The sequence below is a fragment of the Daldinia vernicosa genome, assembly GCF_022497035.1.
Source record: "Daldinia vernicosa strain CBS 139.73 unplaced genomic scaffold F5Y00scaffold_3, whole genome shotgun sequence".
NCBI classification, from domain to species: Eukaryota; Fungi; Ascomycota; class Sordariomycetes; order Xylariales; family Hypoxylaceae; genus Daldinia; species Daldinia vernicosa.
Window position 1 is genome coordinate 623,198 of NW_025953919.1, and position 24,885 is coordinate 648,082.

General features: G+C 48.3%; 8 protein-coding genes across 8 annotated transcripts; 6 read left to right on the forward strand and 2 right to left on the reverse strand.

Moving 5' to 3' along the window:
* Nucleotides 1–467: 467 nt before the first annotated feature.
* On the reverse strand, nt 468–2,174 carry F5Y00DRAFT_224824 (galactose mutarotase-like protein). Its single transcript, XM_048006067.1, has 3 exons — nt 1,624–2,174; nt 1,198–1,515; nt 468–1,125 (listed from the first exon to the last, which is right to left on the reverse strand). Exons 1-3 carry the CDS (start codon nt 1,879–1,881, stop codon nt 751–753), a joined length of 951 nt encoding a protein of 316 aa, XP_047869427.1. The 5' UTR covers nt 1,882–2,174; the 3' UTR covers nt 468–750.
* A 526-nt stretch (nt 2,175–2,700) lies between these two features.
* Nucleotides 2,701–8,783, reverse strand: F5Y00DRAFT_224827 (Rap1-interacting factor 1 N terminal-domain-containing protein). Its single transcript, XM_048006068.1, has 2 exons — nt 5,424–8,783; nt 2,701–5,367 (listed from the first exon to the last, which is right to left on the reverse strand). The coding sequence occupies exons 1-2, from the start codon at nt 8,481–8,483 to the stop codon at nt 3,133–3,135; spliced, it is 5,295 nt and encodes a 1,764-aa protein (XP_047869428.1). The 5' UTR covers nt 8,484–8,783; the 3' UTR covers nt 2,701–3,132.
* A 176-nt stretch (nt 8,784–8,959) lies between these two features.
* F5Y00DRAFT_224831 (guanine nucleotide exchange factor) lies at nt 8,960–11,741 on the forward strand. The gene is made up of 6 exons (XM_048006069.1): nt 8,960–9,266; nt 9,513–9,657; nt 9,709–9,783; nt 9,846–9,922; nt 9,974–11,088; nt 11,142–11,741. The coding sequence occupies exons 2-6, from the start codon at nt 9,606–9,608 to the stop codon at nt 11,245–11,247; spliced, it is 1,425 nt and encodes a 474-aa protein (XP_047869429.1). The 5' UTR covers nt 8,960–9,266; nt 9,513–9,605; the 3' UTR covers nt 11,248–11,741.
* Nucleotides 11,742–12,203: 462 nt separating this feature from the next.
* On the forward strand, nt 12,204–13,064 carry F5Y00DRAFT_257522 (CHRromatin Organization modifier domain-containing protein; the record flags this gene model as incomplete). The annotated part of the gene is made up of 2 exons (XM_048010573.1): nt 12,204–12,716; nt 12,771–13,064. 2 exons carry the CDS (start codon nt 12,204–12,206, stop codon nt 13,062–13,064), a joined length of 807 nt encoding a protein of 268 aa, XP_047869430.1.
* A 1,219-nt stretch (nt 13,065–14,283) lies between these two features.
* On the forward strand, nt 14,284–15,219 carry F5Y00DRAFT_257523 (mannose-P-dolichol utilization defect 1 protein; the record flags this gene model as incomplete). Its single annotated transcript, XM_048010574.1, has 2 exons — nt 14,284–14,889; nt 14,953–15,219. The coding sequence occupies 2 exons, from the start codon at nt 14,284–14,286 to the stop codon at nt 15,217–15,219; spliced, it is 873 nt and encodes a 290-aa protein (XP_047869431.1).
* Nucleotides 15,220–16,506: 1,287 nt separating this feature from the next.
* F5Y00DRAFT_224839 (choline-sulfatase) lies at nt 16,507–19,187 on the forward strand. Its single transcript, XM_048006070.1, has 3 exons — nt 16,507–18,061; nt 18,123–18,698; nt 18,754–19,187. The coding sequence occupies exons 1-3, from the start codon at nt 17,052–17,054 to the stop codon at nt 18,875–18,877; spliced, it is 1,710 nt and encodes a 569-aa protein (XP_047869432.1). The 5' UTR covers nt 16,507–17,051; the 3' UTR covers nt 18,878–19,187.
* A 15-nt stretch (nt 19,188–19,202) lies between these two features.
* Nucleotides 19,203–20,526, forward strand: F5Y00DRAFT_102861 (mediator complex, subunit Med8). The gene is made up of 2 exons (XM_048003806.1): nt 19,203–19,833; nt 19,895–20,526. Exons 1-2 carry the CDS (start codon nt 19,703–19,705, stop codon nt 20,517–20,519), a joined length of 756 nt encoding a protein of 251 aa, XP_047869433.1. The 5' UTR covers nt 19,203–19,702; the 3' UTR covers nt 20,520–20,526.
* A 1,526-nt stretch (nt 20,527–22,052) lies between these two features.
* F5Y00DRAFT_257526 (uncharacterized protein) lies at nt 22,053–24,703 on the forward strand (the record flags this gene model as incomplete). The annotated part of the gene is made up of 3 exons (XM_048010575.1): nt 22,053–23,120; nt 24,089–24,340; nt 24,398–24,703. 3 exons carry the CDS (start codon nt 22,053–22,055, stop codon nt 24,701–24,703), a joined length of 1,626 nt encoding a protein of 541 aa, XP_047869434.1.
* Between the last annotated feature and the right edge of the window lie 182 nt (nt 24,704–24,885).

Here is a 24,885-nt window from a genome sequence, read left to right on the forward strand (position 1 = left end):
GCCCCCGGCCCGCCCCCCCCCCCCGCCCCGCCCCCCCCCCCCCCCCCCCCCCCCCCCCCCCCCCCCCCCCCCCCCCCCCCCCCCAGAGCTTGCGGTGATTTTAATTTGGTTTTTTTCTCTTCCTTTTGCGAGTGGGCCTGATATATTTCATAGGAGTATAGGTTATATTCGCAAGGCGGGTGGTTGTATTATATTGCGATAAAATTCGTCCGCGTTAGGTTGGGTCTTCGGTGGCCTTTAACGAATCTGGGTTCTTTAGTTACTTGCATTCTTCCGTTGTTTACATGCTTGGGCTTAGAGGCTTGTTGTAAACTAATCCTCTAATCAGTACTTTGATTTTCCTGTTTCCTGTTTATTTTCATAGTTCTTTCTCTCTCAGCGTGCAAGCAATTTACTCGGGGTCAAATCTCAAGCCGGGGTTACGAATCATTGGACACCATGACAACACAAATGCTTGGCCGAGTTCAGGAGCAATGGGAATCGCGTAGACGTGCAACTATTTGTGATTGGCCAGCTGTATCAAATCAAGTAAGAGCCGTCGTTTTTCTTCCTATCAGGAAAGAAAAAGAGTAACTAAGGAGATCTACCAGGATTCTTTCCGCCCAAGGATTGTCAATATCTTCAAAGATATCTCCGTCTCTCCGTCTACTTCATCATTGGCCCTTGTTCCTAGTAGCTCCCCGACCAATCGGCATTTATTCACAGCCTGCCCATACTCCGTGGCGCCGCATGAACCCCACCGCTACCAAGTCAGTCGGAAATCGTCTGGGCGCCCTCGAATGCGTCGTTCGGGTCCAGTGTAATCCATCCGCTGACGGAACCTGCTTCGATGCAGATCATCTTCTTGAAGCCGTCCTTGGGTTCGAAGTCGCCCATGCCTGCCGCCTTCTCCGTCCAGGGGTTCCAGACCACAACGTCCTTAAGGTTGTCCCGTACGATGCTGAAAACCGCCTCGCCGTCCTCTGCAACCACCACCGGGCTCGAGGGACCATTGACCGGCGTGTACACCCTGTCTGTTTCGCCCGTGATAGTTATAGCACCTGTCTGTGTCTTTGCCTTAGCCGCGTCCACCTTGTCGAGGTATTCCGACTCTTCGAGACCCGTCACCTGGATCTTTGAGATGTCCTGTTCGACGTGGGGGTTTCGGTTAGCTCTCGCTGTACTATGCGCCTTTTATGCGCATTAGGAATCACTTACGTCAATTCGCAGATATGTATGAAATAGGACCTGGAAGTCGATGGGCTGTTCACCATCGTTGGTAACGACGATGCTCGTGCTCAGGTTCTCCGGGGTCAAGGTGACGCTGTAGATGATGGAGAAGGTGTAGGGCCATAAGCTCTTCGTATTCTCATCTAAGGTGGCGGATGAGAGGCCGAAGTCGAGCTTGACGGAGGTGTCAGATGGCCCCGACGACTCAGAGCTCGACTTGCCAAGGAATTCCCATCGCGAGTTGCGCGCAAAGCCGTGCTGGGGTAGTTTTGAGGCTGTAGCGTGGTGAGGAGCCGTGCCGAATACCTAGCAATCCGCCATAAGTATTAACTAGCGCCCCTAACGAAGGTATTGTCTCAAAGTATTGTCTCAAAGCAAAGAGGGAATTAATTTAAGAATTAATTTGTAGCTTACGGGAAAGACGAGAGGAATGCCACCTCGTACGGCCTTGGATCCGTCGAGCTTAGCGGCATCAGACAGCCAGAGCCTCTCTATTCCGAAGCGGTTCTTCCAGCTAATAACGGTAGCGCCGTAGAGGAGGACCTCGACGCTCTCGCCGGTGGGAAGGACAGCCGTGACTCGCGAATTGTCTTGGGAAAAGTTAACCTGGGGTTGAGGTGGCAGACCCGGGGTAGTGGCTAGCGCCAAAGGCTTCTTTGGTCGGTCAACCATGATTGCTAGTCGATTGTCTAAGTCGGTTAGCTTCAGTAGGTCGAGTAAGGCAGGTCGAGTAAGGCAAGGTTAGGCTGGTAGACGATAGGTTGAGACGATGAGTACCTTAGGTAGGTAGGGTAAAGGATAGGTAGGAAATGGAGATGGAGATGGAGATGTCAAGAGAGGTTGATGATAATGGTTAGATGTGATGGTAGATGTGATGTTGTATGGCGGGGTTATGTTATGTATAATCCATAGTTAATCCAAGAGGTAAGGGTAGGTACAGTAGGTTAGGTTAGGAGGTACCTACCTAAGGGGTCTTTCTTTGGTGGGGTAATACATACTAATACTGTAGGTTATATGTGTCTAAGTATAGGAGGGGAGGTAGCAAGCAACGTCTAATTATCGAATGTTTGTATGTTATCTCGGCAGTAACCTAGATTGATTCAATGAGAACGGGTATAAATTAAGTTGTAGGAACTCTCTTTTTAACATACGAAGTAGTTACCTATGTAGTAAAAACTAAAGAACAAAAACAAAAAAACCCCCACCCCTTCCTTCCCCCCCGGATGGGACCCGCAGAGAAAGAATGGCAATGGCAAGGTGGATTGTAGCTTCAACTGAGACCTTCAACTGAGACGACCCTTCCGAAGATCAAAAACGTACCTCAAAACAGTATGTACCTACCTCCATCTCCATCTCCATACATGTATGTATGTATGTACATAATGTATATAATACGTACATGACATGACATATAAGTACATACATTGGGTACCCAACATTACATATGCCGCACCTTATTTAGCTCATGTATACAATATTATGCAAGTATTCCCGTATCCTACCTGGTGGCACCGCATAACCTGAAACGCCCATCTTTCCTGCCTGCAGCTATCTTTCTAAGACGTGCCTATGAGACGCGAGCAATCAGCCGGAATCGTCCCAACCAAGGGAACATCTCCCGAACATCTACACCCTCGGCTTAATAACCTTAACCTGCAACCTTCGTCACCAACACCATATCAAAATTGCCAATCCTTCGTCCATCACAGAAAGGAACTAAACTACCAAAAATAATTATAAATATTTCGTAGATTACCTAAGGTATCATAAACTAGGTATCGTAACTAGGTATCATCTACGTCCTGAACGCCTTACCAATCAATGCCTTATGTACCTAATGCTCATAACCGCATCGTCCAACAGTACCTAAATAAAATATGTTCGTCGTCATCCGCCATTAACCTTTACAGCCCCCCTTGAAACCTAGCATCGGCCCCGACTCTCCGCCTGGTATAGTTCCTTTTTGATATCGAAGAACATGTCCTCAATCTTGTTGACCTCGTCTCGAGTCAACGTCGCTGTACGGAGACCCTCGAGCCCCTCCCTCAGCGCATCCATGATTTTGTCCGCTGCCGATTTCTCAACTGCTGTTTCTTCGACCAAACGAGGCTGCTCAGCCTGAACCTCAGCAGCCGCCTCCTCTGCGTCCCCTTCCTCTTGATCCACCATCTCCGTATCATCTATTAAAGGTATACCGTCCTCTAGTACTTCCATAGGAATAGATTCGACTTCTGATTGTTGAGATGCTTCCGTGATTATCTGTAAAGTTACTGCTTCCGTATCAGACTCGCGCTCGACGAGGCTGTCATTGAAATCCACAGGCGAGGAGCTTCGTTGACCGGCGTCTGCGGCTTCTGCGACTATGGGCTCCTGTCTCGCCAAATCTTGCGAGCTAAAAGCAATATTGGTGTCCAACTCCATCGAAGTGTCGACTTCGGTATTAATTTCAGTTGTCTCCCCTTCGATATTCTCGGGTACCTGGCTATTGGATACTGATTCGACATCCGCGTCATTGTGCTGCCTCCTCTTCTTTTGACTACTGCCGGGCTCTGAACTCCTGTCCGTATGCCGCTTCCTCTTTCTTTTCGACCTCTTACTCGGCGAATGAGAGCTTCCCGTCTCTGTAGACGACGAGGGAATAACAGGCGGCAACTGGTTACTCTCGTCTTTCTTAGACTTGGACTTGCCACGTGATTTATTCGATCCCGCGCTCACTGTGATGCACTCCGAAGACTGAATCCCTAACTCTCGGGGCTTCTCTGGAGATTCTGAATCGTCCTTGGGTGCTGGCTCGCATTTCCTAGAATCTAGTTCGATAACCAGACGTGCCAGACTCCGCTCTTCGTCGTCACTAAGCTCGAAAGAACGGTCCTTAGACTGAGAAGAAGATAGAAGGTTTTGCACGGTCTGTACACCCTTGGACATGTTGCTACGCAGGGCTCGAGGCGATCGAGACGTTGGGCTGGTGAGAGCGTCCACGAAGACCTCGGGGTCGGACTTTGGCGAGGCATCGAGAATTTTGCCCGAGCGAGTTTTCCGTGGAGTAGTTGGTCTTTTGGGGGCATTGACCTGAGCAGACTTGTTTTTCACGTTCGTAGATATACGCTCTGGCTGAGATCCTACAGCTTGATCCGGGCTCTCCTCTACAATTCCTGATACGTCCTCGCCGTTTCCTGCATCTTCTCGTTCTGAATGGCTTTCGTCCGCGGGTACCGTCTGTCGCTTTGTAACGGGGGATCCAGAAACAGGTGAAGATAGGATAGGAAAGTCTTGAAGCATGTTACTGCTTCTGGTCCGTGGCTTCATTTCTGCGAGTAAGTTCCGACGGGGTTCTGGTGGCGAAGAAGGAATATCGTCTGTCATCTCGTGATCAAAATCTATCATGGGAGCTTGGCCACGCCTGGGTGTTGGTGTGGATGTTACATAATCCTCGAGGCCTTGGTTGCGTTGCGGCGTCGTATCTCGTTCTTGTTTCAAATCTTTCACTTCGTTCGAGATCTGGTTTTCTGTGCTGGCTCGAATATGGGCAAAAATGACGGCATTCTCTCGCTGTCGTTCGCGGATTTCCTTCTGACGATCTGTCAAGAACTGAGATTCCATTGCATCGCGGCTGGGGGATGATTCGATGGGTGCGAATTGAATTTGGGAGTCGTCGTGCCGCAGTTTAGGGGTTGCGCTACGCCTAGCTGACCTCGGCCGAGATTGATTAGGAGTAGTAGCAAGTCCTTGTTTAGAAGGTAGCGAAAGCTGGACTGATCCAGGCGTTACTGACCGCCTTGAAGATGATTGCTTTGCAAGAGGTGTTTTGAGATGGTCCTGTTTGTCAAGAGGCGGATTCGCGGTCTCCAAATTATCTTGTGATTCTATGAATGACGGTTCCTGCCCATTAGACGCGTAGCTGGAGACATCTACGCCAGGAAGCACTACATCAACGTAAGAATGAATAGAAATGAGCACATTCTTAAGTTTCTCTGGGTATTGAATCTCCTCAGCATGTTCAAAAACGCGGTTCCACATGACCGCAGTATAGTTAACGATACCCCTATGCTTGCTCTGGAACGCCAAGCATAGCAGTTCCTCGATAGCGTCGAGTTGTAGGTTCTCTCGAGTATCTGTATCCAGAAACATCTTGCAGATCTGATCCCACAGGGTTTCAACCTTGAAACTGTTAGTACTGGGTGCAAAAGATGCTTAGAAAATAATGCGTTACTTACAGCTTGGGCAACCGTCGTGGATTCCACTATACTGTACTGTGCGTTCTCATCTTGAATCCAGAGACCAATGCCATGTTGCAAGTGAGCTATTGATTTGAATAATAGCGAACGGTTGCATCGCTTTAGGAAGCACCCAATCTCGGTAAGCAGTTTTACGATCATCTCGTCTGGATTGTAATGCTCTATGTGCAAATAAGACGTTTCTAGTAAGTGGTTTGCGAGACGGTAAAATTTGTCGAAGGGGTCGAATGAAGCAGGTCTCGAGCCGGCAATGGAAGTGCCCCAAAGCCGCCGTCGAGCAGCGTCCAGCGCCTGACGATCTTTGGGGTGCGCTGCATTAGAGATTAGATTAATGCCAGCCTTGAAATGAGTAGGCGACATCGCCTCATCGCCAGGTTGAGGGTATAAGTCTAAGTCTAAGAAGTGTTTAGCTAATGGCTCTACCACCATGATGGCCAGTCCTGCACTGCCAGCTTCAGAGAAGACTCGGGTTGTCAACAATTGGAAGAGCGAATCCCAATGCTCCCAAGGAAGATTAGGTGTAGATTTGAGACCCCTTTCAAGGTGCCTTATAATCTCGCGGTACTCGTGACCAATTGTCATCGGTTCGCTTCCAGAGCTGGCGGTGAGATGGCTAGATTGGCTACTCTCCAGAGATAGGGAGAGGATATCGGATATGAAAACCCACGGCCCATACGGCGAGAGGACGTCCATGGGCAGCGTCTGTATTAATTCGCGAGCTAGTTCAGTCTTCCCATGAGAGGAGGATCGGGAAATTATGAAGGGATCTAAGACAACCCTGATTAGACTTAATAAGCCATCGTCGTCGGGGATACCAGGAGGTAGTGTGGAGAGGATAGAAAATAGGTGATGAAGAGGAGTTCGCGTTAAGCCCTGACCCCTTCCTGAACGATGAGAAGGAGTCGCTACTGGAATAAACGAATTTTGCTTATTCAGGGAGAGGAGCTTCTCGGTGAAGGGCAGTTGACCCAAATACTCTATAATCGTCCCAAAGTATGCTTGTGTCGCATCTAGGAATTTCTGCTGTGGCTCGGGCTGGGCGTCTGAGCCGTCAAGTCCTTGGGACCATATCCTCGCTAGTACGCTGAAAGCATGTGCCATGAAAGTCGCCGTGTCGGTGGATACCTTGACCTCCTTGGACGCAGCAGCCGCCACGGCGCTCACGAGAGTACGCCAGAGCTTGCATAATGCAGATTCCGGGCTCGCGAGGTCCACAAACGTCTTCTGTAAGATAGGTTCCACCACAGAAAATACTCTCGCCGCGTTTCGTCTGACCCATTTCGGATCCAGCGCAGGTAGCTCGTCCGGTTTCACCAATGCATTCTCGGCGACGCGATCTTCCTTCCATAGCCGAGATGTCGACGAGTTGAACAGTCCGGTTAATATTAGAACTGCCTGGGTCAAGTTATTGGAGGCCATAGCTGTGGGTTTCTCAATTTGTTTGGTGTCCACCTCGGGAAAAGCCAGTTGTTGAATCAGAGGCCTTACGCACGCATCCCAGTAGCTATCGACTTGCGCAGTGCTCAAGTTCGGCTTGAATGCGTAGTAGTAAAGGTTGCAGACACTAGCTATGACAACCTTCCGTAGTTCCTCTAACTGTTTGCTGTTGCCTTTTCTCTTTAACTGGCTGATGAAGGGTTGGCACACTGTAACGATAGTTTTTGAAAACGACGTCTCAGTGAGGTGTAGGGCATAGACGAGCCTGTTCCAAGCGTAGTTGGCTTCGAGTTTAGTGTGATAATCCCCGCTGTTGAAACATCGCTGGATAATCTCCAACCACGGTCCGAAGAACTCCCATCTGTCAACTGGACATCTGAGAAGGAGGATGACGACACTCCAAACTTGAGGGACGGATGCGGACTGGGCCTTGTCTTTTGTCATGCTCGTCAACCTCTCTACATAGTATTCGATATACTTAGTGTCGTCAACCTGTAATTGTAGTATCTCCATAACTCTTCTAGACAGCTGCTTCTCTTTGCCGATTGTGAAGCTGGCCTCAAGTCCCAGCGCGATGGCTGCAGCGCGGATCTCCTTCATGCTACTAAGCATATCGGTAAACAGATCCAGGAGCCAGTCCGAATGAGTGATCATGTGGGACCTCGACTGCTTGACTAATCTTCGGTATATCAATATGCGAGACATGATGATACTCTTACCCTTGAGATGTTCTTCTATCTTGTGGAGCGAAGCTACCAACCGGCCGACACGGTCAGCCGTCATAACCTTTGCCGAGAAGTCCTGAGAGGCTACGACCCGCATCAGGTGCCTCACTACGTCCTTGGGTACGGAAGCGTCCTCGAACGACCTGATACAGTGGTCGATAATGAAGACGCCAAAGTCGGACGACAACGTAGAGGCGATGGCCGGGAAGTGAAAAAAGGTACATAGTAGAGTAAGAGCGTGGTTTACCAGAGACGAGTCGATATTTTCGTTTATAGCTTTTGTCGTAACATCTCGTTGTATAAACTGCATGAACAAGCTCATCTTGTCCTGAAGGGCAATACGGTCGGGCAAGTTGTTGGACGTTTTCAATGCCCGTGCTAACATCATGTACGCATCTATTTTAGAGTCCCTATCCGCCCCGGCGAGCTGCTTGATGGTTGAGTCTAACATGGTTGCGATGTTGACCTGATCGCCGACGGTTAATGGATCTAGGGAGTGGAGAGGACTAGGGCTCGAAGTCTGCTTCAAGATAGACTTGATCGGTCTGACTGAGGCTACCGACGAAGGGACAGAGGCCGGCGTTGTTTGCTTTCGAACATTCTCCTTGTCGGCGTGGGCTGGAGCTTCTTGATACTCGGCTTGTACCAAGAATCCAACCTTCTTTGTCGATCTCCGAGAGCTAGTGTTGGTATGATTGGTGGGATCGGAAGAGTAGCTTGGAGGAGTATGCAGATTTAGTCTCGTATCAACGGGGTGATTAGAGAGAGCAAGCTTCGAGGACGAGTCCGTGTCTTGCTTCTTGTCTCGAGGTGGCGTCGGTGGTCTTGTAGGCAAGGAATCCAAACTTCTTGGAACTGATGCTATTTGTGATACCATGACTGCTCCAGCCAACAACTCCCACTGGGAAAAAGACCTCCCAGATCTCCCGGAAACAAAGATATCATGCGCTATACGAACCGAACGACATCAATAAACTCCAATTCCAATTCAATGCTATAAACTTCAATGAATTTCAACGAGTGATATAGGACGTATAATGAACGAACGAGACAATCTCGGGTGTGGTTGCGGTCGGATACAGCAAATTTCAATTATGTCTGATATGTCTGGATGGTTAAGGCGGACCCCCTTGACCATTAGATATTAGCAAAAAAGGCAGAAACGCGTCGCGGTAAGCTTTTCGCGTAGTTTCTGTCAAATTAACGCGAGAAGCTCGGACCTCCACTTTAACCTGGAACCCCTCGCGTGAGAGTTGGACGTTTACGTAATATACTGGGGTCCATATGTACATATGTACATACCGTATTGAAATGGCCAGTGTCCCGCTGGTATGTACTCAAGTACCATTGCCAGCTACGAAGTACTCAAAGTTTGTTCTAACATGCGACACATGCGACACATGCGATATCCCTGCTGCGTCATACTTAACTCTATTAACAACATTATTAACAGATATTCTTTTATTTCACGATTGCGTATCTTAATATTAGCCTTCGCATAAGGAAACAGCTTCGTGCCATACCTTCCTCGAAACCCTTCCAACTCATTTACTCTCTACCTACGCTCTACTCTGATACCGAAGGTAAAGAAAATACATATCATAGCCTTTCAATACGAATTTCGTGCTTGGGATAGCTTCATATAGCATCCCAACTTGACGTCAGTCCTAAACGTTTCCTTACACAAACCAACAAGTTCTCGATCTTCATCATTAGCCCCGCTCCATATGTGTTCTCGTGCTCTCGACATCTCATACAACATCCCAAGTTTGATTTACTAGTTAATTAGGACTATAATTAAGTGCCTTCTATATCATACGATCCTCACACATCATATCTTTTTACCATCATTTTATCTACAAACATCTAAACTGTTGTATACATTTGGCTTACCATGACTCCGCAGTCTCGTCGACCCCTATCCAAGTCCATCTGGCCGGTATCTCCATCATCTCGTAACCGGTGAGGCGATTCAGAGGATTCTCCGGTCCATCCTCAAATGTCTCAACCTAGCCAGCAGGTACTTGCGGCCGCTGCCCTTAGAGGGCCTGGTTAGTAGTTAATATCCTCTAGCGATAGCATAATTTTAATCGGATATGCAGCAAAGCTGGCCGCAGTCACAAGTTTGATGGAAAAACTGTCACAAGATCTGGTTTCCGCCAGCCTATCCTCTCAACGTAAGGTGCCATTATAAACTACCTACCTAGTTATCCTACCTTAACTCTTTTATTACTTTAAGAACGCGACTCTGCCTTAGAAGAACTCAAGATATACGGAAGAGATCCTCAGAATGCAGATCCCATATTTACAAAAGAGGTAAGTTAACAAGCCATCAGTATAAAACCCCCATAAGCTTACAGCTCTTAGGGCATAGAGACGCTTGCCCGACATGCATTCAATAGTCCATCCAGCACTACATCCAGGAATGCTTTGCGAGTTCTCTGCAATGCGCTACTCCTGAAGCCAGAGACTCGTCAGGTTTTCGTCGACCTTGGATACGAGGGCAAATTATGTGACAAATTGCAGAGTGATAGTCGCGATGACGAATTTCTAGTTTCCAGGATACTCTTTCTAACGACTTATGGCACGGACACGGACTTGACTGAGCTCATTGATAAGCATCATCTTGCAGATGCTATCAATAAGAATCTTGAGCGGCATGCAAAGCGTCGCACCACTGGAAGCCCGGTGACGGACCCCATGGAAGACATGGCGCTCACGGAGACGCTCAAGCTCCTCTTTAATATTACCCACCATTGCAAGGACCGAGTTTCCTCATTTACCTCAGCTATACCCCACATCGTTACCTTATTATGCAAAGGTTCATTTCAAGTTCAGAAACCGTTGGACCCCCCTATCGGCCAATTAGTCCATGCCCTCCTTAACCTAGACCTTGCCGCCAAAGAGGTTCAGGCATTTCTCTTCCCCGAAAACGATCCTAGTGCTCTATCTAACCGTCTGATCGATCTACTATCCGCTTCGACCACTGCGTATGAAAATGAGGACCTAGAGCCGTTGATTACGCCCTTAGTTAGCGTGATCCGTGGGATTCACGAACACGCCTCTGCGGACGTAAAGAAGTCTATACGCACTAGGCTTTTGCCAACCGAAGACGACAGGGCTGAAGTACTCGGCCGGACTAGTACCCTGCCTTCTTGGCTATTGAAGAATTCGACGAATCCTTTAACACCTTCGCTGAGAGAGGTAATATCTAATTTATTGTTTGATATGTCTGACAGAGATGCATCAAAGTTTGTCGAGAACGTGGGCTATGGCTTCGCCTCCGGTTTCCTATTCAGCAGGAACTTGCCGGTTCCTGATAACGCCTCAGAAGCGTTCAGCACTGCCACGGGTGGACCTGATAGACCCGTCAACCCCATCACGGGCCAGTTCCTAGATGCCGAAAGACAGCCCGAGGGGCCCGAGATGACCGACGCCGAGAAGGAAAGGGAGGCAGAACGGTTGTTCGTCTTGTTTGAAAGGTGAGGGTTCCATTCCGATATATGTACGTCGACATCAACTAATATTTTGGTAGGCTGAGAGCGAATGGTGTTATTTCTGCTGAGAATCCAGTGCGAACAGCTGTCCAGGAGGGCCGATTTGAAGAGCTGCCTGATGATTACAAGGAGGATTCTGATTGACCTGGTCTTCAGGAAACCCCAAAGCTGGGTCTCAATAATTTGCTTACAACGTATCATATCCGATACATATTGAGACGCGATTACGCTCCAAGTCTGATGAAATCGGGAATGTATAGTTTGGCGTATTTGCGTGTATATTAGGTAGCCTACGGTGGCCATGTCGATATTAGGACGTGATTCAAGCTTATGCTGCTGGCATTAAGATTTCAGATGGTGCACACAAAATGGAAGATGCTCTCGGTATACGAAATCGCCAGCCTCAGTACTTCAGCCTTGGTTTATAGTTCCTTGCGGAACAAGTTGGTTGTTTCCACGCCTTCTAGGCCCACATCGTGAAAGTTGTATATATGTATATGTTACTAGGTGGAACCAAGCAGCATGGAAATAACTTTGGCATTCCGCAAGAAACTCTTAACCTACCTAACTATGAGGGCCTGTGACTATACATAGGTACTAAATATGCCCTTTGTTCCAAAGGTCCCATAATATACGAGTTTATATATATGGCCCACGATTCAACATAAATATAAGGTGAAAATAAGAGGCATCGCATGCGACAAAGGGGAAGTAATAATTAACGTAGATCCCGACAATAGTCATAACCCGGATAGGATTATTGAAATTTAAAATAATATTATAAGTACCTATCGTATTCAAACAACGGCAAGTAGCCCTAGTAACAACTTTAGGTAGGAACGCGGTAACCAGTAGTAACTACCTACCTGCCTAAGGTTCCTTCCTTCCTTATTACAACGTCTATTTCTAAAGTTTCCAACTCTCGCGCCTTAAGAAGACATAATTCTCTTTCAACAAACATTCCTACCAACCTAGTCACTATCATCTAAAGCACCCAAACTTTCCTGAATATCTATCTGGCCGATAAGTTACGAACCCTATAAAATACTTTATACTTCTCAATTCTTATGGGTATAATACCTAGTTTTGTAACAACCACAATGGCACCTTCACGCGTCCAAGGCGCGTCCACTATTAGCAAGAAGCCACCTCGTCTCCTTCGCTCTAGTTCCATAGATAGGAACGTTGACGTTGTCGTTGCCCAACCCCAACGTCCCGCGCGTCCCTCTACTGTTGTCTACCTAAGACCCGTTAAAGAGGAGACCGACTGGGATAACAGCGATGATGATGATAACGGCAATCACAATTTAGACGAATCCCCTTGCCAGAAATTACAGCGCAAAGTTGTGAAGAATGATACCAAGATCAAACCTGGCGGCACTCACAAGGAAACTGGGCCCATCAACCAGCTTGCTCGCAAGTCTTCGCGTATCCAGGGAAAGGCGGCCTTGGACGTGGCGGGAGTCGACACTAAGCCTGCTCGTAAGGCCACCAGAAAACTCTCCGTCGTCCTTGGAATTGCACCTACGGCCGAGGAGGAGCATTCGCAAGGTCCTCGACGATCTACCCGGGTTGCTGCAGCCACTGCTACTTCCCGCATTACGGAGGCGAGTGTAAGTAGTCGTCTTTTCTCATATATATATCCACAGAGCGCTAATAAGGGACAGACCAAGAAATCTAAGATCGCTTCCGCAAACCCTGCTGCCCTGAAGCCAAAGTCTAGGGGCGTCTCCCGCCGTGGTCGGACCTCAGGTGCTAAGGCTAAGGCTGAAGCTGCTAATAAGGAATGGCAGGTCGACAAGATTGTGGGCATCCGAAAGAACAAAACTCGAGGGACCGAATACCTCGTCAAATGGGCCGGCTTCCCTGATGATGAGAACACCTGGGAGCCCGAGGGGAACCTAGACCATTGTCGCCGCAAACTTGCCCAGTTCAACGCAACGCTTGCCCGCAAGAAGTGAATTGGGACTGGAGACGCCGTTTCATTCAGATAGAACGTCCACAATCTGAATTTTATGCCTACGATTCAGACGGAACGCCTTGCGAATATAATGGTCTGAAATGGCCGAATCTAGGCGTTAGATGAGACGGAATTTGCTAGTGGCTTTCTTGGAAGAACAGCTTCGCGCTCAATATTTCAAGGAGCTTAGGTTTATTGTGCTCCTCCAGCTGTTTAACATTTTCTTCTGTATGAGGTGGTTGTCGGGGACAGTAAATAATCGCGATGCTCTTTTCGCATTTGCCTTCATCAGTCGATAGGCTATAGGCCTGAGAGCAAGATATAATATGAACCTTCCTTTCCTCTATTCTTTGGCGACTTATCTTTAAAAATTTAAGTTCCTTGATGTGTCCTTGTCTTCATTAAGATTACACTATTGAATGAATTATTTACCTATTCAACTACCTCATATGCCGGCATCCGTAGATCGTAAGCAAACGGGTCTTTTCCAGGGGCTGATAAAGGTGTCGTGGGTTACACGACAGTCACTAGTGCAAGTTTAAAGGAGAGTCTGCTTCGTTAAAATTACGTGCTTGGAAGTTCGGTTTCACGAGGAATATCTGTGTTCATTCAATTTGATTAACTGATTGACAGACCTTTTAGGAGTGAATAGAAAATAATTAGTGATACTGATAGTTAGTCTGAACTTCTTGCCAACAACCTGCTTAGTAATTGAATATAAGTTCTAAAAATAACGTTTAATAATACTATAGCATTGAATAAAGTCTTTGATATTTCTATTGGCCATATAAACTCACACGTTGTTGAAAATGCTGATTTGGACTTGCAGTCACTGGAGGTTGCAGTTCAGCACACCAGCCACAAACCTACCTAGGTACGTATCTGAGTATACGTACATGTACCTAAGTACCTACGGCATTAGGCTTCAAAGCTAGGGTTGATTGGGCTTAGTCCCTCCCCGTGAACCCAGCTGACAGGGTCACAAGCTGCCAGCTTAGCAGCACTTCCTGACTGATTATTACGTATCGTGGCGTGTTATTTTTATCGCGCCAGGGCCGTTTTGTGTTAAACCTTGTTGGAATTTTTATTTTAGCTCAGCCTCATCAAATCTCCTTTCTTATCAGTCCGTAGTGTATATCTGGCCTCAATACCGACACAAGTATTACGGACAGTCTGACTACCTGCAGAGTGCATCTGGTTAGGAAATAGGACAACTTGCGATGGAGGCACTGAAAACTGCGCTGCAACCCTTGCAGCCCATTACGAATAACTTACCTGCTCCCATTCGCGACCTAGGCGTGTCCATCATCGGCGAGACCTGCTACAAGACCTTGATCCTTGATCTTGACCCTACGGATTCCGAATGCCTTAAGCTAGCCATCTCCAAGGGTTTGGGTATCGGTATTATCGGCGCATCGTCTATTGTCAAGGTTCCTCAAATCATCAAGCTCGTCCAATCGCAATCTTCCTCCGGTGTCAGCTTTCTATCGTATCTGCTCGAGACCTCGTCCTACCTCATCTCGCTCGCCTACAACTACCGCCACGGATTCCCCTTTAGCACCTATGGAGAGACCGCCTTGATCCTCGGCCAGAATGTCATCATCACCGTCCTCGTTTTGAACTATAGCGGTAGAGCTAGCATGGCAGCGTTGTTTGTTGCTGCCTTGGCTGCGAGCGTTGTCACGCTGTTCAACCGTGGAATACTCGATATGAAGACCCTGGGCTATCTGCAGGCTGGCGCGGGAGTGCTTGGCGTGGCTAGCAAGGTGCCTCAAATTGCTGCCATCTACCAGGCAGGTGGAACGGGTCAGCTCAGCGCCTTTACGGTAAGTCCCCTCTATATTTTAGGCTCGAATCCCTAGATTAGGTTAAGCTAATGTGGTCTGTAGGTCTTCAATTATCTTGCCGGCTCGCTCTCTCGAATCTTCACGACATTGCAAGAGGTGGACGATAAGTTGATCTTATACGGTTTCGTGGCAGGCTTTGCGTTGAACTTGGTCTTGGCTGCGCAGATGATCTACTACTGGAATGCGCCGTCAGCTAAGGTTAGAGGGAAGATGAAGGAGGCTGCTCCAGTTCCAGCTGCCGCTCAGAGCTCCGGCGTCTCTACGGCTACCCCTAAAAGGAAAGGGCCGTCGACACGACGCAGGGGCTGAATTTTTGTTACGTCCTGAGCCGACTTAGTTGAGTAGGAGTGATTTTTAGACATCAACTATTGTAATACACGTATGTTATACCATGACCTCTTACGTACTCTACCACTCGCGGTAGCGATGTGGCCCTTATTAAAATAGATTTTGGTATGTCATGTGCTACTAATCCCCATACCCGGGCTTGGCTGCCGTCTACCGTTATTTATCAGCTGGGAAAAAGAAAAACCTAGCAGTGAGACATCTGCATGGTTAAGCGCCATGAGCAGCATGATAATATGTATTTACATATCTAATATGCAAGCGAAAAATCCCTCTCTCTCGACTCCGCTTCCGGATCTATTCGGGAAATGGATCAGTCATGAAAAGACGGCAAGCTGGTGGAATGAGAAGGATTCGAGACCGACAGCCGACGCAGATCGGACTTGGAAGTCACATTACGTAGACCTTGTCGTTGGCCATGGATAGTTATGGATGGTCATGGATTTAATACTCGAGATGTGGTTGAACTAGTTAGATGCTTGCTGCATGGCCACGTTTGCCGTTTGTTCCAGCTGTTTTTCTAATTTCTAAACATGCGCGGGAGTCGATTCTCGATGGGTGCCCGCTTAGTAGGACTCGATGTTCTTTGTTGCCAGGTATGAGAAAGAAAAAAAAGAGTGTTGAGTTTCAAAACCCAAAGCGGCTACATTAACGGTCTCGCGCAAGCTGTGTGGACTCTGACGTGATTGGAGCTGATGTAATTCATTCTTATTAGTGACTAAGGGTATTTGTATTAGTATTAATGCCAGTATGCGGATCGTAGACGGATACTACGGGATCAGATAACAATATGTTAGTCCGTCTTGGTGCTATGTAGGTATTAATATGCAACATGATGATAACGACTGTGGTATTCGAATCCCCAGATTTCCCAGGATGCATTTTAGTCTGAATAGCTTATCCATTATTCAGGCGTTAAGGAGCAATAAAAGTCGTGCGACAAGGGGCACGAGTATGATTTATATACTCCACGGGGTGATATTTGTAAATATCTACCCCTTGCATCGCTGGGCGAATCATGCACACGACGAAGTTCCGAATGTGGAAAAGGTGGAGTGAGATACTTCTTTTTGATAGGTTGCTGTATGCGGACCCCCCTGAGCTAGTGTAGGTACATCTCGTCTAGATATAGAGGTACACTAGGGTATTCTTATCAATAATCTAGTGTAATAATCTGCTCCACGGGGAAAAACAGCGGTGTCACTTAGCGTACTTTTCGCCATCGTTAGCTGTGATTGCGCCACTCGACCGATCCGATTTATCTTTCCCACTAACCATCTTTCCAACAATAATTTTACGGATTCCTTTCGAACAATGCCTGCTTGGTTGTTTCATCGTATCGTAGTTAGTACTTTCATACTTTAAATACCTAAGTAAACTCACTAGCCGGAACGTATATTCCTCCCAGTCTTGGCCTTTTAAAACTTTCTCCTCGTAGTCAATATATAACTCCGACCGGCTGGCTCCCTTGTAAGTCTCGCACTTTTAGCCAGCTCCACGATTCACGATCTTCATCTCCGATAGTGCCTAGACACATCGACAGTTCTGTTGGGGCTCCTAGTCAACCCCTTAGACTAGTTATCAGCTATCTTTATAAACTGCTCTGTTCCCACACCTTTTTCTTCTTCTCTTAACTTCTATATTCTCTATAACTATCCTATTCTCTATTCTCCATAGCCTCCTCTACTGTCATAGACATTACATCCCAAACCGAGCCAGTCTCTGAAACTAACTGTGCTCAGTCTGGTTCAAGTTTTCTTCCATTAACGTAATCTCAGCCTTATAATACCGTCATAATGGCTCCTGATATTAATTCTCTGCCACGGTCAGAACCTAGTTCAGATGTCAACCGCCAAGCAGCTCCACCGGTGGTCAATGGCGTTAATGGCACCAACGGCTCTTCTGAGAAACAACCTAATATTCTCTTCCTCATGGCAGATCAGTTAGCTGCTCCGTTACTCAAGATATACAACTCGGAATCTCAAATCAAGACCCCCAACCTTGACGCCTTAGCAGCCAAGTCCGTCCAGTTCGACTCTGCATACTGCCCCTCTCCCCTCTGCGCTCCCTCTCGTATGAGTTTGATATCTGGTCAACTGCCCATGAAAATTGGTGCGTACGACAATGCCTCGCAGATCGGAAGCGATGTGCCCACTTATGCTCATTATCTGCGCCTGAAGGGCTATCACACTGCTTTGGCCGGCAAGATGCATTTCGTGGGGGACCAGCTTCACGGTTATGAAACTCGTCTCACCAGCGATATTTACCCTGGCGACTTTGGCTGGGCTGTCAATTGGGATGAGCCTGATAGGCGGTTGGAGTGGTATCACAACGCGAGCTCTATCCTCCAAGCCGGCACTTGTGTGCGAAGCAACCAATTAGACTATGATGAGGAGGTCATGTACCGGTCAACTCAGTTCCTCTACGACCAGGTCCGTGAAGGGCCAGACTCGAGGCCGTTCTGCTTGACAGTCTCTCTCACCCACCCTCACGACCCGTACACCATTGAGGAAAAGTACTGGGATCTCTACGAAGACGTAGACATTGAGTTGCCTAAAGTCAGGATTCCCAAAGAGGAACAGGATGCCCACAGCAAGCGGCTGATGAAGGTGTGCGACCTCTGGGACGAGGACTTTACAGATGATCAAATTAAGCGAGCTCGAAGAGCATACTACGGTGCGGTTAGCTACGTTGACGACTGCATTGGGCGTATTCTTCGCGTGCTCAAAAACTGCCGACTTGATGAGAACACCATCGTCGTTTTCAGCGGGGATCACGGTGACATGCTTGGAGAACGTGGGTTATGGTAAGTTAAAATTACACACTCAAATTAAAGAAGTTGATTGCTAAACTATTATATTATACAGGTACAAGATGAGCTACTTCGAGTCGTCAGTACGAGTACCCCTCTTGATCTCCGACCCTCGGCGCTTCACCCCCCATCGCGTGAAGCAGAATGTGTCAACTTTAGATATTCTCCCGACGTTGTGCGACCTCGTCGGTACTAAGCCTATTCCCGGTTTACCCATGGATGGTCTTTCACTTCTCCCCCACTTAGAGGGGAGAGAGGGTCACGACACCGTGATTGCCGAGTATACGGGTGAAGGAACCATTAGCCCATACATGATGATTCGACGTGGTCCTTGGAAGTACATTACGTGCCCAACAGACCCGCCGCAACTCTACAACCTCGAACGTGACCCCCTCGAGCTTGTTAACCTAGCACAGCTCGTTAATAAGAAGGAGGCACTTACTGCCGAGGAAGAGGAGGCGAAAGAAAAGTTCGAGAAGTTCGAAATTGAGGCTAAGGCCCGATGGGACTTCGATGCCATCACGCAACAAGTACTACTATCACAACGGACACGAAGACTTGTGTGGGGTGCTTTGAACAAGGGCAAGTTCGAACCGTGGGATTATAACCCCAGCGACAATGGCACTTCAAAGTAAGGGATCCCTCCGACTTATATCTGGATTCTTGGGACTAACAGCTATATCTAGATATATCCGATCTTTCTTACCCCTCGACGACCTGGAGCGTCGTGCTAGATACCCCCCTGTAGACAAGTACGGCCGGGAGACCGGAAGAGTCACTATAGATCAGGCCGGCTCACATGGCGAGTAGCGGTCAGCTTCTATGGCTCCTCTTACGGTATGAAACGTGACATGATTTTGGTTGGGGATTAATGAAGGCCTACGTAAGTTAGGTGGTGATGCATCTACGGCGCCTAAGCACATTTGAGGATTACTTCAGTCCGAAAACCACGGCGGTTTTTTATTAGGATTTAGCGACGAGTTACGGATAAGTGGTTTAGTTCATGGGTTCGGGGGAAAAAAACAGTAATGCGCTAGATACCTATCTTTGAAGATAAAAGCGTTAATTAAGAAGTATGTCGATAGGCAATTGAGTCTCAACTGATTTGTTTTTTTTTTTTCTATCTGCCCGTGCTATCACATGCAGTATCGAATATCTAATGCGACGTCAGTGGACCCTGAAAATCGTGGATTGATAAGAGCATACCCTTGTCTAAAGTGGATTCTTCGTACATGTTACATTCGGCTATCGGATCTCGGGGGTTGCAGTTATTGAATTGAGGGGTGTACACTTAATAAATGGCGGGAGTGTCCCGTCCGTGCTTTGCTCTGTGTAACTTCTAGAACCTGCAGTCACGGTGGCAGGGTGGAAGGCTCCGCGTATAAAGTGTGCATACTAAAAACAGCACTGTATTGCACTGTACAAATGCGATTATCATTTGTCATTTGTCAATTGGAGAAGCTGTGGTTTAATAAGTCGATCTTCAACATCGCGTCGCATTTGGGAGAATTCATCCAAACCCAAGCTGCCTAACGCCACATTCTTTAAATCGTATATGCATTGCACTATACTGCATAATATACATCCCAAAGGTCATATCACTGCTTATCACGTTCGGCCTGTCGTTGATAGACCATGGCGTCGCTTAACCTTACCCAAGATGAGTTCAGAGCTATCGAGCAGACGCGGCAGCGGCTCTCGCAGATATCCAGTAGCATCGCGAGCCTTAAGTCCGACGTCTTTATCAACAACCCGCTGCCTAGCCTGTGCGTACTCTCTACCAATGCCTTACTTACTTGCTTGGGTGCTTATCAATGTTTACCGTAGAGAATCGCTCCAGACCCATACGGAGGTTCTTCAAAGCATGATACAGAGCCTCCTCAGTGTCACGTCGCCTGCCGCCGAGATTTTCAGCCGCATTGCCGTGCATCCCTCAACTAACTTCCCAGGGCGTACCCAGGAGATGATACTCCAAAGACTGCTACGCAAAAAGCCAGAGCCGGACATCGCGACGTCTATGGATGAGGGAAGAAATATGGTGGCGGCCTTCGTTTCGCCACCAGCTTCTCAGGGTCTTATAGGCGCGGGTACAGGCGTTGAAAGAGGTCCAGAAGAGGAGTTGGAAAATATATGGAACTCTGTGCGCGACTTCTGCGAGGAGCGCATGAGAGATTACGTGATAAACGAAGGCGACGACATGTTTACTGAAGAGGAGCGCGAGCGGGGTGTCGAGAATGTGCGGACGGGACTTAAAAGATCGCTCGAGGATGAAGAGGAGGATGAGGATGACGAGGAAGGAGGGGGGAAGAATGAGGGCCAGGACGACGACGTTATGATCATCGATCGTCCGCCTCCACCTCCAGCACCCGCAGTCGTGACCCAGGAAATCGAGGGTGCAGCGCTGGAGAATATTATGCGTTTCGCAACGAGAGGAGAGTTTGTTACCCGCTAGGGCCGTACAAGCCCTACGATAAAATATACCCAACCTTGCGCTGTTTACGGTATGATATCACTAAGTCGAGAAAAATTGTATTGGATGGTATGGTTATAAGAGGCGGGCGACTTCGTGCGAGACTTCCTACACCTCCGATGACAGTCCGATAACGACGATCTGACAGTAAACCGGACATAAATATTGCAGGAGCTGAGAATATCTAATTCTACGGATAATAATCTCCGAAGCTTTTATAGTAGCGGTTGGTTTTTGTTGACGTTACCATCCGACGCTGCCCGCCAAGTACAGTTCGTGGGCTCGGTCACCAATTACAAGACGAGTAGACAATTAACAGGTATTCAGCCAACTAGTTTCATTACTGATTTCAAATATTTATTGCGTCAAACTAATTGCATCAATAAGCGACGAAAACGTACTCGGGTCCCCGTTCTTGAGCCTCATTTCAATATGCACATAAGCCGCAATATAGTGTCGAGACTGGCATCTAGTAAGACCGTCCCACGCATGATTATCACCGAGTCTCGTTGGCCGGTCACGGACGCATTTGGTGTGACCTGTTCAGCCCTATGAGAGGCCAGAGATGACTCTAACCCCGGCTATACGTAAGCGCAACGAGATCTGACTGCCTATGCGCACGTTGGTTGAGCTGCAGCATCTTGATTTTGGAAATACCGAAGCGGCCCGATGAACGAGACGAACGTGGGGTGAAAGAGGAATAACAGCGAATATCGCACAAAGTCGGGTAAAGGAAATCGAGGGAGTTGACGTTGGTTATTTAATCAAACCTGCGACTTCGAATCCTATATATGCAGTAATACCCGAGCGGCGCAAGCGGCGCAAGTTAATACGTGTTGGATCTCCAAGAGGGAGATCGAGAGCAAGGGAGCCCAATCGGAATAAATTTGCTAGGATACCTACGAACCGTGTCATTCGCTGCGTTGAATCATTTCGGTGCTGACTCGCAGATTCGCACCCTTCCAAAACGGCCCGCCGTCGTATTGCCGCGACCTGGATGATGACGGGAAAGCTGACGCCTAGAGCGGCTCTCCAAAAGCGTGACTAGGCCTCCCTGTAAGCTGATGTTATATCCAGCGGGTTTTTTCCCACCTGGCAAGTTCCTTTGTTCATATAGCCGGTCCAATATCGTCGCTGACAGGCTGGTCCTTGGTTGGTCACTGGTACTTCTTCGATAGGCGGTCAGTGGCTGGCTGATTATAATACGGCTTAGACACAATTGGATTGGGTCCAATTCAGGGCGAAGAACACGACAGCCCTGTTCATATCAAATCGCTCAGTATATATCTATCGTATAAACTACCGCCTCAGCAGCAGCCGCCAAGTGACGTAGCTGCTTCCGCTGCAATTTTATAAATATCTTGTCGTCCTGCTTCCCGCCACGTCTCGCGGACACCTGGTCGAACCCTCCTGTTCCTTTCGCCTTTTGGTTATACGTTATGTTAACTGGTACAGTTATCACTCGTTGATCAGATATAACAGCTGGGAACCACCGTGTCGGCATCCATTCCGAACATGTTTCTTGACCAATTTGACGATTGTGACTGGGTCGGAGGAAACGTTACCGCGTGGGAACTGGACCATTGTTCTGAACAAAGGGAGCTTAGGACGGGGTCTGTGGATATTTCCGAATTCAGGTCCCTCAAGCTGGAAAATCTCAATAAAGAAAGTCTCTCCGATTTTGAAGCCCTCATGCTGGGGGAGATCTCGAACGACGGGTGTTCGGAAGATGAGATGGATTCAGCCACTAGCTCCGAAGATGAAGGTTTCTTCCCGCTTATGGAATTGCCCCTGGAGATTAGGTTGCAGATTTACCGCTGGGTGCACCTTATGACCCCCATCCGGCTGACACAGTTCGCGCCGTGGTACCCCAACCCGGTTTATCACGCCTATCATGTCAAAGCCGTGGCGTTGAACACGGAAACAGATTCGCCACGGCGTAATTTCGGCGTGCCGAAAGACTTGACTGGAAACCAAAAGCAGATAGCGGAGCGACCACAGCTACTCTCGCCTTACCGGCCGAATTGCTGCATGCCAACCTCGATACTGATAGCTAACCGGCAAATTTACCACGAGAGTAGACATCTGCCGTTCCTAGAAAATGAATTTGTATTCGTCAACTGGTTTACATCGGGGCTGTGGGCGGCGCGGTCGTTTATGAAGGGGCTGCAGCCGTGGCAACTAACGATGCGGTACGCTCGCCTAGAGCTTCTATCGCGGGACCTCATGGGCCGATCTTTAGAAGATTGGAGAGACCTGTGCGAGGCTTGGGCCCCTGGACTGAAAGGGCTGAGGCTGAAGATTCTAAGTGGTGGGGGAGGAAGAGGAACATCAACAACAGGAGGGATGTCGTGGGTCGTAGCTGGCCCACCGCAGAAAGGGGCTCCGACTGTAAGGATACGGGATTCAGATGGTAGTGCAGCAGGATGGATAGAGACTGGCTTGAAGCTTTTGAAAAGACTCCAATACCTAGAGGTCGAGCTCTCGGTCGCTGATTGGGATGCCAGAACAAAGTTGGAGTGGTGCCGAAGTTTAGAGGAAGCGGTGAACGAATCGAAGGCAGAAACAGAACACCATGTCAGGGTATGTTGTGTGGAACGGGTAGCTCAGGAGGGGAAGAGGTTTGTATGTCTATGAAGCCCATCATGGTCTCTAAGGGGTTGTCACAAGGTCGTCTAGTCTTCATGGACCTGTGCCTGGACAGTTTGTCCACTAGGCGCAATTGCGTTCGGACGGAAAGGTCGGACAAGCAGACAGAAACGGACTTGGGATCTCCATAAGGCTGGGTATAATCAGTCTAAGAGGAAAGCTTATCATCAAACATGAGACTCAGGGGGGAGGGAGGAGGGTCGATGTTATATACACACATCACAGGGGACAGTTTATTCATTGAAAAGGGGGGTTACATACTATTGTATAAAAGCGCGCATTTCATTGGCCATAATCATAGGACGTGACTTAGGAGATGGAAGCTTCGATTAGAGAGGGGGATAAGAGGATATTCACTACTTTAGGCAGACGTTTGTTCCTATGTATCCCGTGGTGCTTCTATCGTACTGCGCTAGGTACCTAAGGATATGCGAGTAATTCACACACAAACACGCACACTCGACTAGGCAACCGTACTTGACTCTCCGCCTTCGACCTTCCTGCCGTTTGCAGCTGCACAACAAAATCTGAGGGGTTCACCGCTTACCGCGTTGCCCGAGGAGCAAGTCACAGAGATACATAGCCCGCCTCGCTTGCCCTCGATAAATTGTTTCCTTTAGCAACGGGAGTTTCTAGAATCACATCCCAAAGCCCTAATCATTCCGGCCACATTTCAACCTTCCCGTCTATTTATTATTCGCATCCCGTTTCTACTCCCGTTGCACGTCTGACAAAAGCATCGCAATACCCAATATCCATCACTCTTTTCGTCTACACTACCTCGATACACGTTACTCCAGGTAACATTTCTTCACAAGTCTTCACTCGTCGCCGATCGGTATGTACACAAAGAAAGAGTTAATAGATATGAAATTCCATAACTGACGTTGATATTCTAATAGAGTCAATCTATCGAGACGATGGAGATGGACCCGTTCATTCCGACCCCTTGCAAGGGCAAGGACGACGGCGATGCAGGCGGCGGTGCAGGCGGCGTTGCAGACGAGCCTTCCTACACCCTACTCTTCACTGTCTTCTGCGTGATCCCGATTTTCCTTATCGTAGCCGCGACGCACTTTCACGGCCGAGAGACCACCGCCCACTCCTGCCTGCTAAAGGGCCTTCGCCTGTTCGCCTACGGCTTTGGTTATCTCGTTATCGGCCTCTTTGCCGTGCCCATCCTCTCCTTACATTACGTCGACAAGTACTAGGGTTCCTGGTCGACTATCATCTTCGGCGGCGGTCGCAACAACAACAACAACAACAACCCGGATCTCGAGGGTGCTCAGGAGGATACCAACGACGTGAGTGACTTTGATCTTGATGATGAGGACGAGGATGAGGATGTGGATGACCCTGATCTTGACCTCGAAGTCGAGGTCGGTGGTCCTGGCGCTCCGACGGACGACTTCCGAGCTGGCCTGTGTACCCCGAACGATGAAGTTGAGGTGGATGTTAACGCGGTGGGAAAGCAGGTTAAGGAGAAGCTGGAGGAGATCGAGGAGAAGCAGCAGTGAAGATGAGGGAGGAGTTTGCGATGTTGTTATTGTTACTAGGCCTCGTTGAGGAGGAGGGCAGACAATAAGCATCACGATGTATTTGTGGCCTTTCTATTAGGAAGGCAAATCATTGAGCAGGCGTTGAGTTTTCCGCCTTGAGTTTTTTCTGCTTTGTTTTCTTTGATTCCGCAAGGGTGTGA

What these genes read in the sequence shown, in the direction of transcription:
- F5Y00DRAFT_224824 (XM_048006067.1), bottom strand. Translation starts at nt 1,881, where the DNA reads ATGGTTGACCGACCAAAGAAGCCTTTGGCGCTAGCCACTACCCCGGGT. An exon ending in GCATTCCTCTCGTCTTTCCC is followed by an intron (nt 1,516 to 1,623) that starts GTAAGCTACAAA and finishes GCGGATTGCTAG; the next exon opens with GTATTCGGCACGGCTCCTCA. An exon ending in ATACATATCTGCGAATTGAC is followed by an intron (nt 1,126 to 1,197) that starts GTAAGTGATTCC and finishes CACGTCGAACAG; the next exon opens with GACATCTCAAAGATCCAGGT.
- F5Y00DRAFT_224827 (XM_048006068.1), bottom strand. Translation starts at nt 8,483, where the DNA reads ATGGTATCACAAATAGCATCAGTTCCAAGAAGTTTGGATTCCTTGCCT. An exon ending in CCACGACGGTTGCCCAAGCT is followed by an intron (nt 5,368 to 5,423) that starts GTAAGTAACGCA and finishes AACAGTTTCAAG; the next exon opens with GTTGAAACCCTGTGGGATCA.
- F5Y00DRAFT_224831 (XM_048006069.1), top strand. Translation starts at nt 9,606, where the DNA reads ATGTCTCAACCTAGCCAGCAGGTACTTGCGGCCGCTGCCCTTAGAGGG. An exon ending in CGCTGCCCTTAGAGGGCCTG is followed by an intron (nt 9,658 to 9,708) that starts GTTAGTAGTTAA and finishes TCGGATATGCAG; the next exon opens with CAAAGCTGGCCGCAGTCACA. An exon ending in CGCCAGCCTATCCTCTCAAC is followed by an intron (nt 9,784 to 9,845) that starts GTAAGGTGCCAT and finishes TATTACTTTAAG; the next exon opens with AACGCGACTCTGCCTTAGAA.
- F5Y00DRAFT_224839 (XM_048006070.1), top strand. Translation starts at nt 17,052, where the DNA reads ATGGCTCCTGATATTAATTCTCTGCCACGGTCAGAACCTAGTTCAGAT. An exon ending in CTTGGAGAACGTGGGTTATG is followed by an intron (nt 18,062 to 18,122) that starts GTAAGTTAAAAT and finishes TATATTATACAG; the next exon opens with GTACAAGATGAGCTACTTCG. An exon ending in AGCGACAATGGCACTTCAAA is followed by an intron (nt 18,699 to 18,753) that starts GTAAGGGATCCC and finishes AGCTATATCTAG; the next exon opens with ATATATCCGATCTTTCTTAC.
- F5Y00DRAFT_102861 (XM_048003806.1), top strand. Translation starts at nt 19,703, where the DNA reads ATGGCGTCGCTTAACCTTACCCAAGATGAGTTCAGAGCTATCGAGCAG. An exon ending in AACAACCCGCTGCCTAGCCT is followed by an intron (nt 19,834 to 19,894) that starts GTGCGTACTCTC and finishes TGTTTACCGTAG; the next exon opens with AGAATCGCTCCAGACCCATA.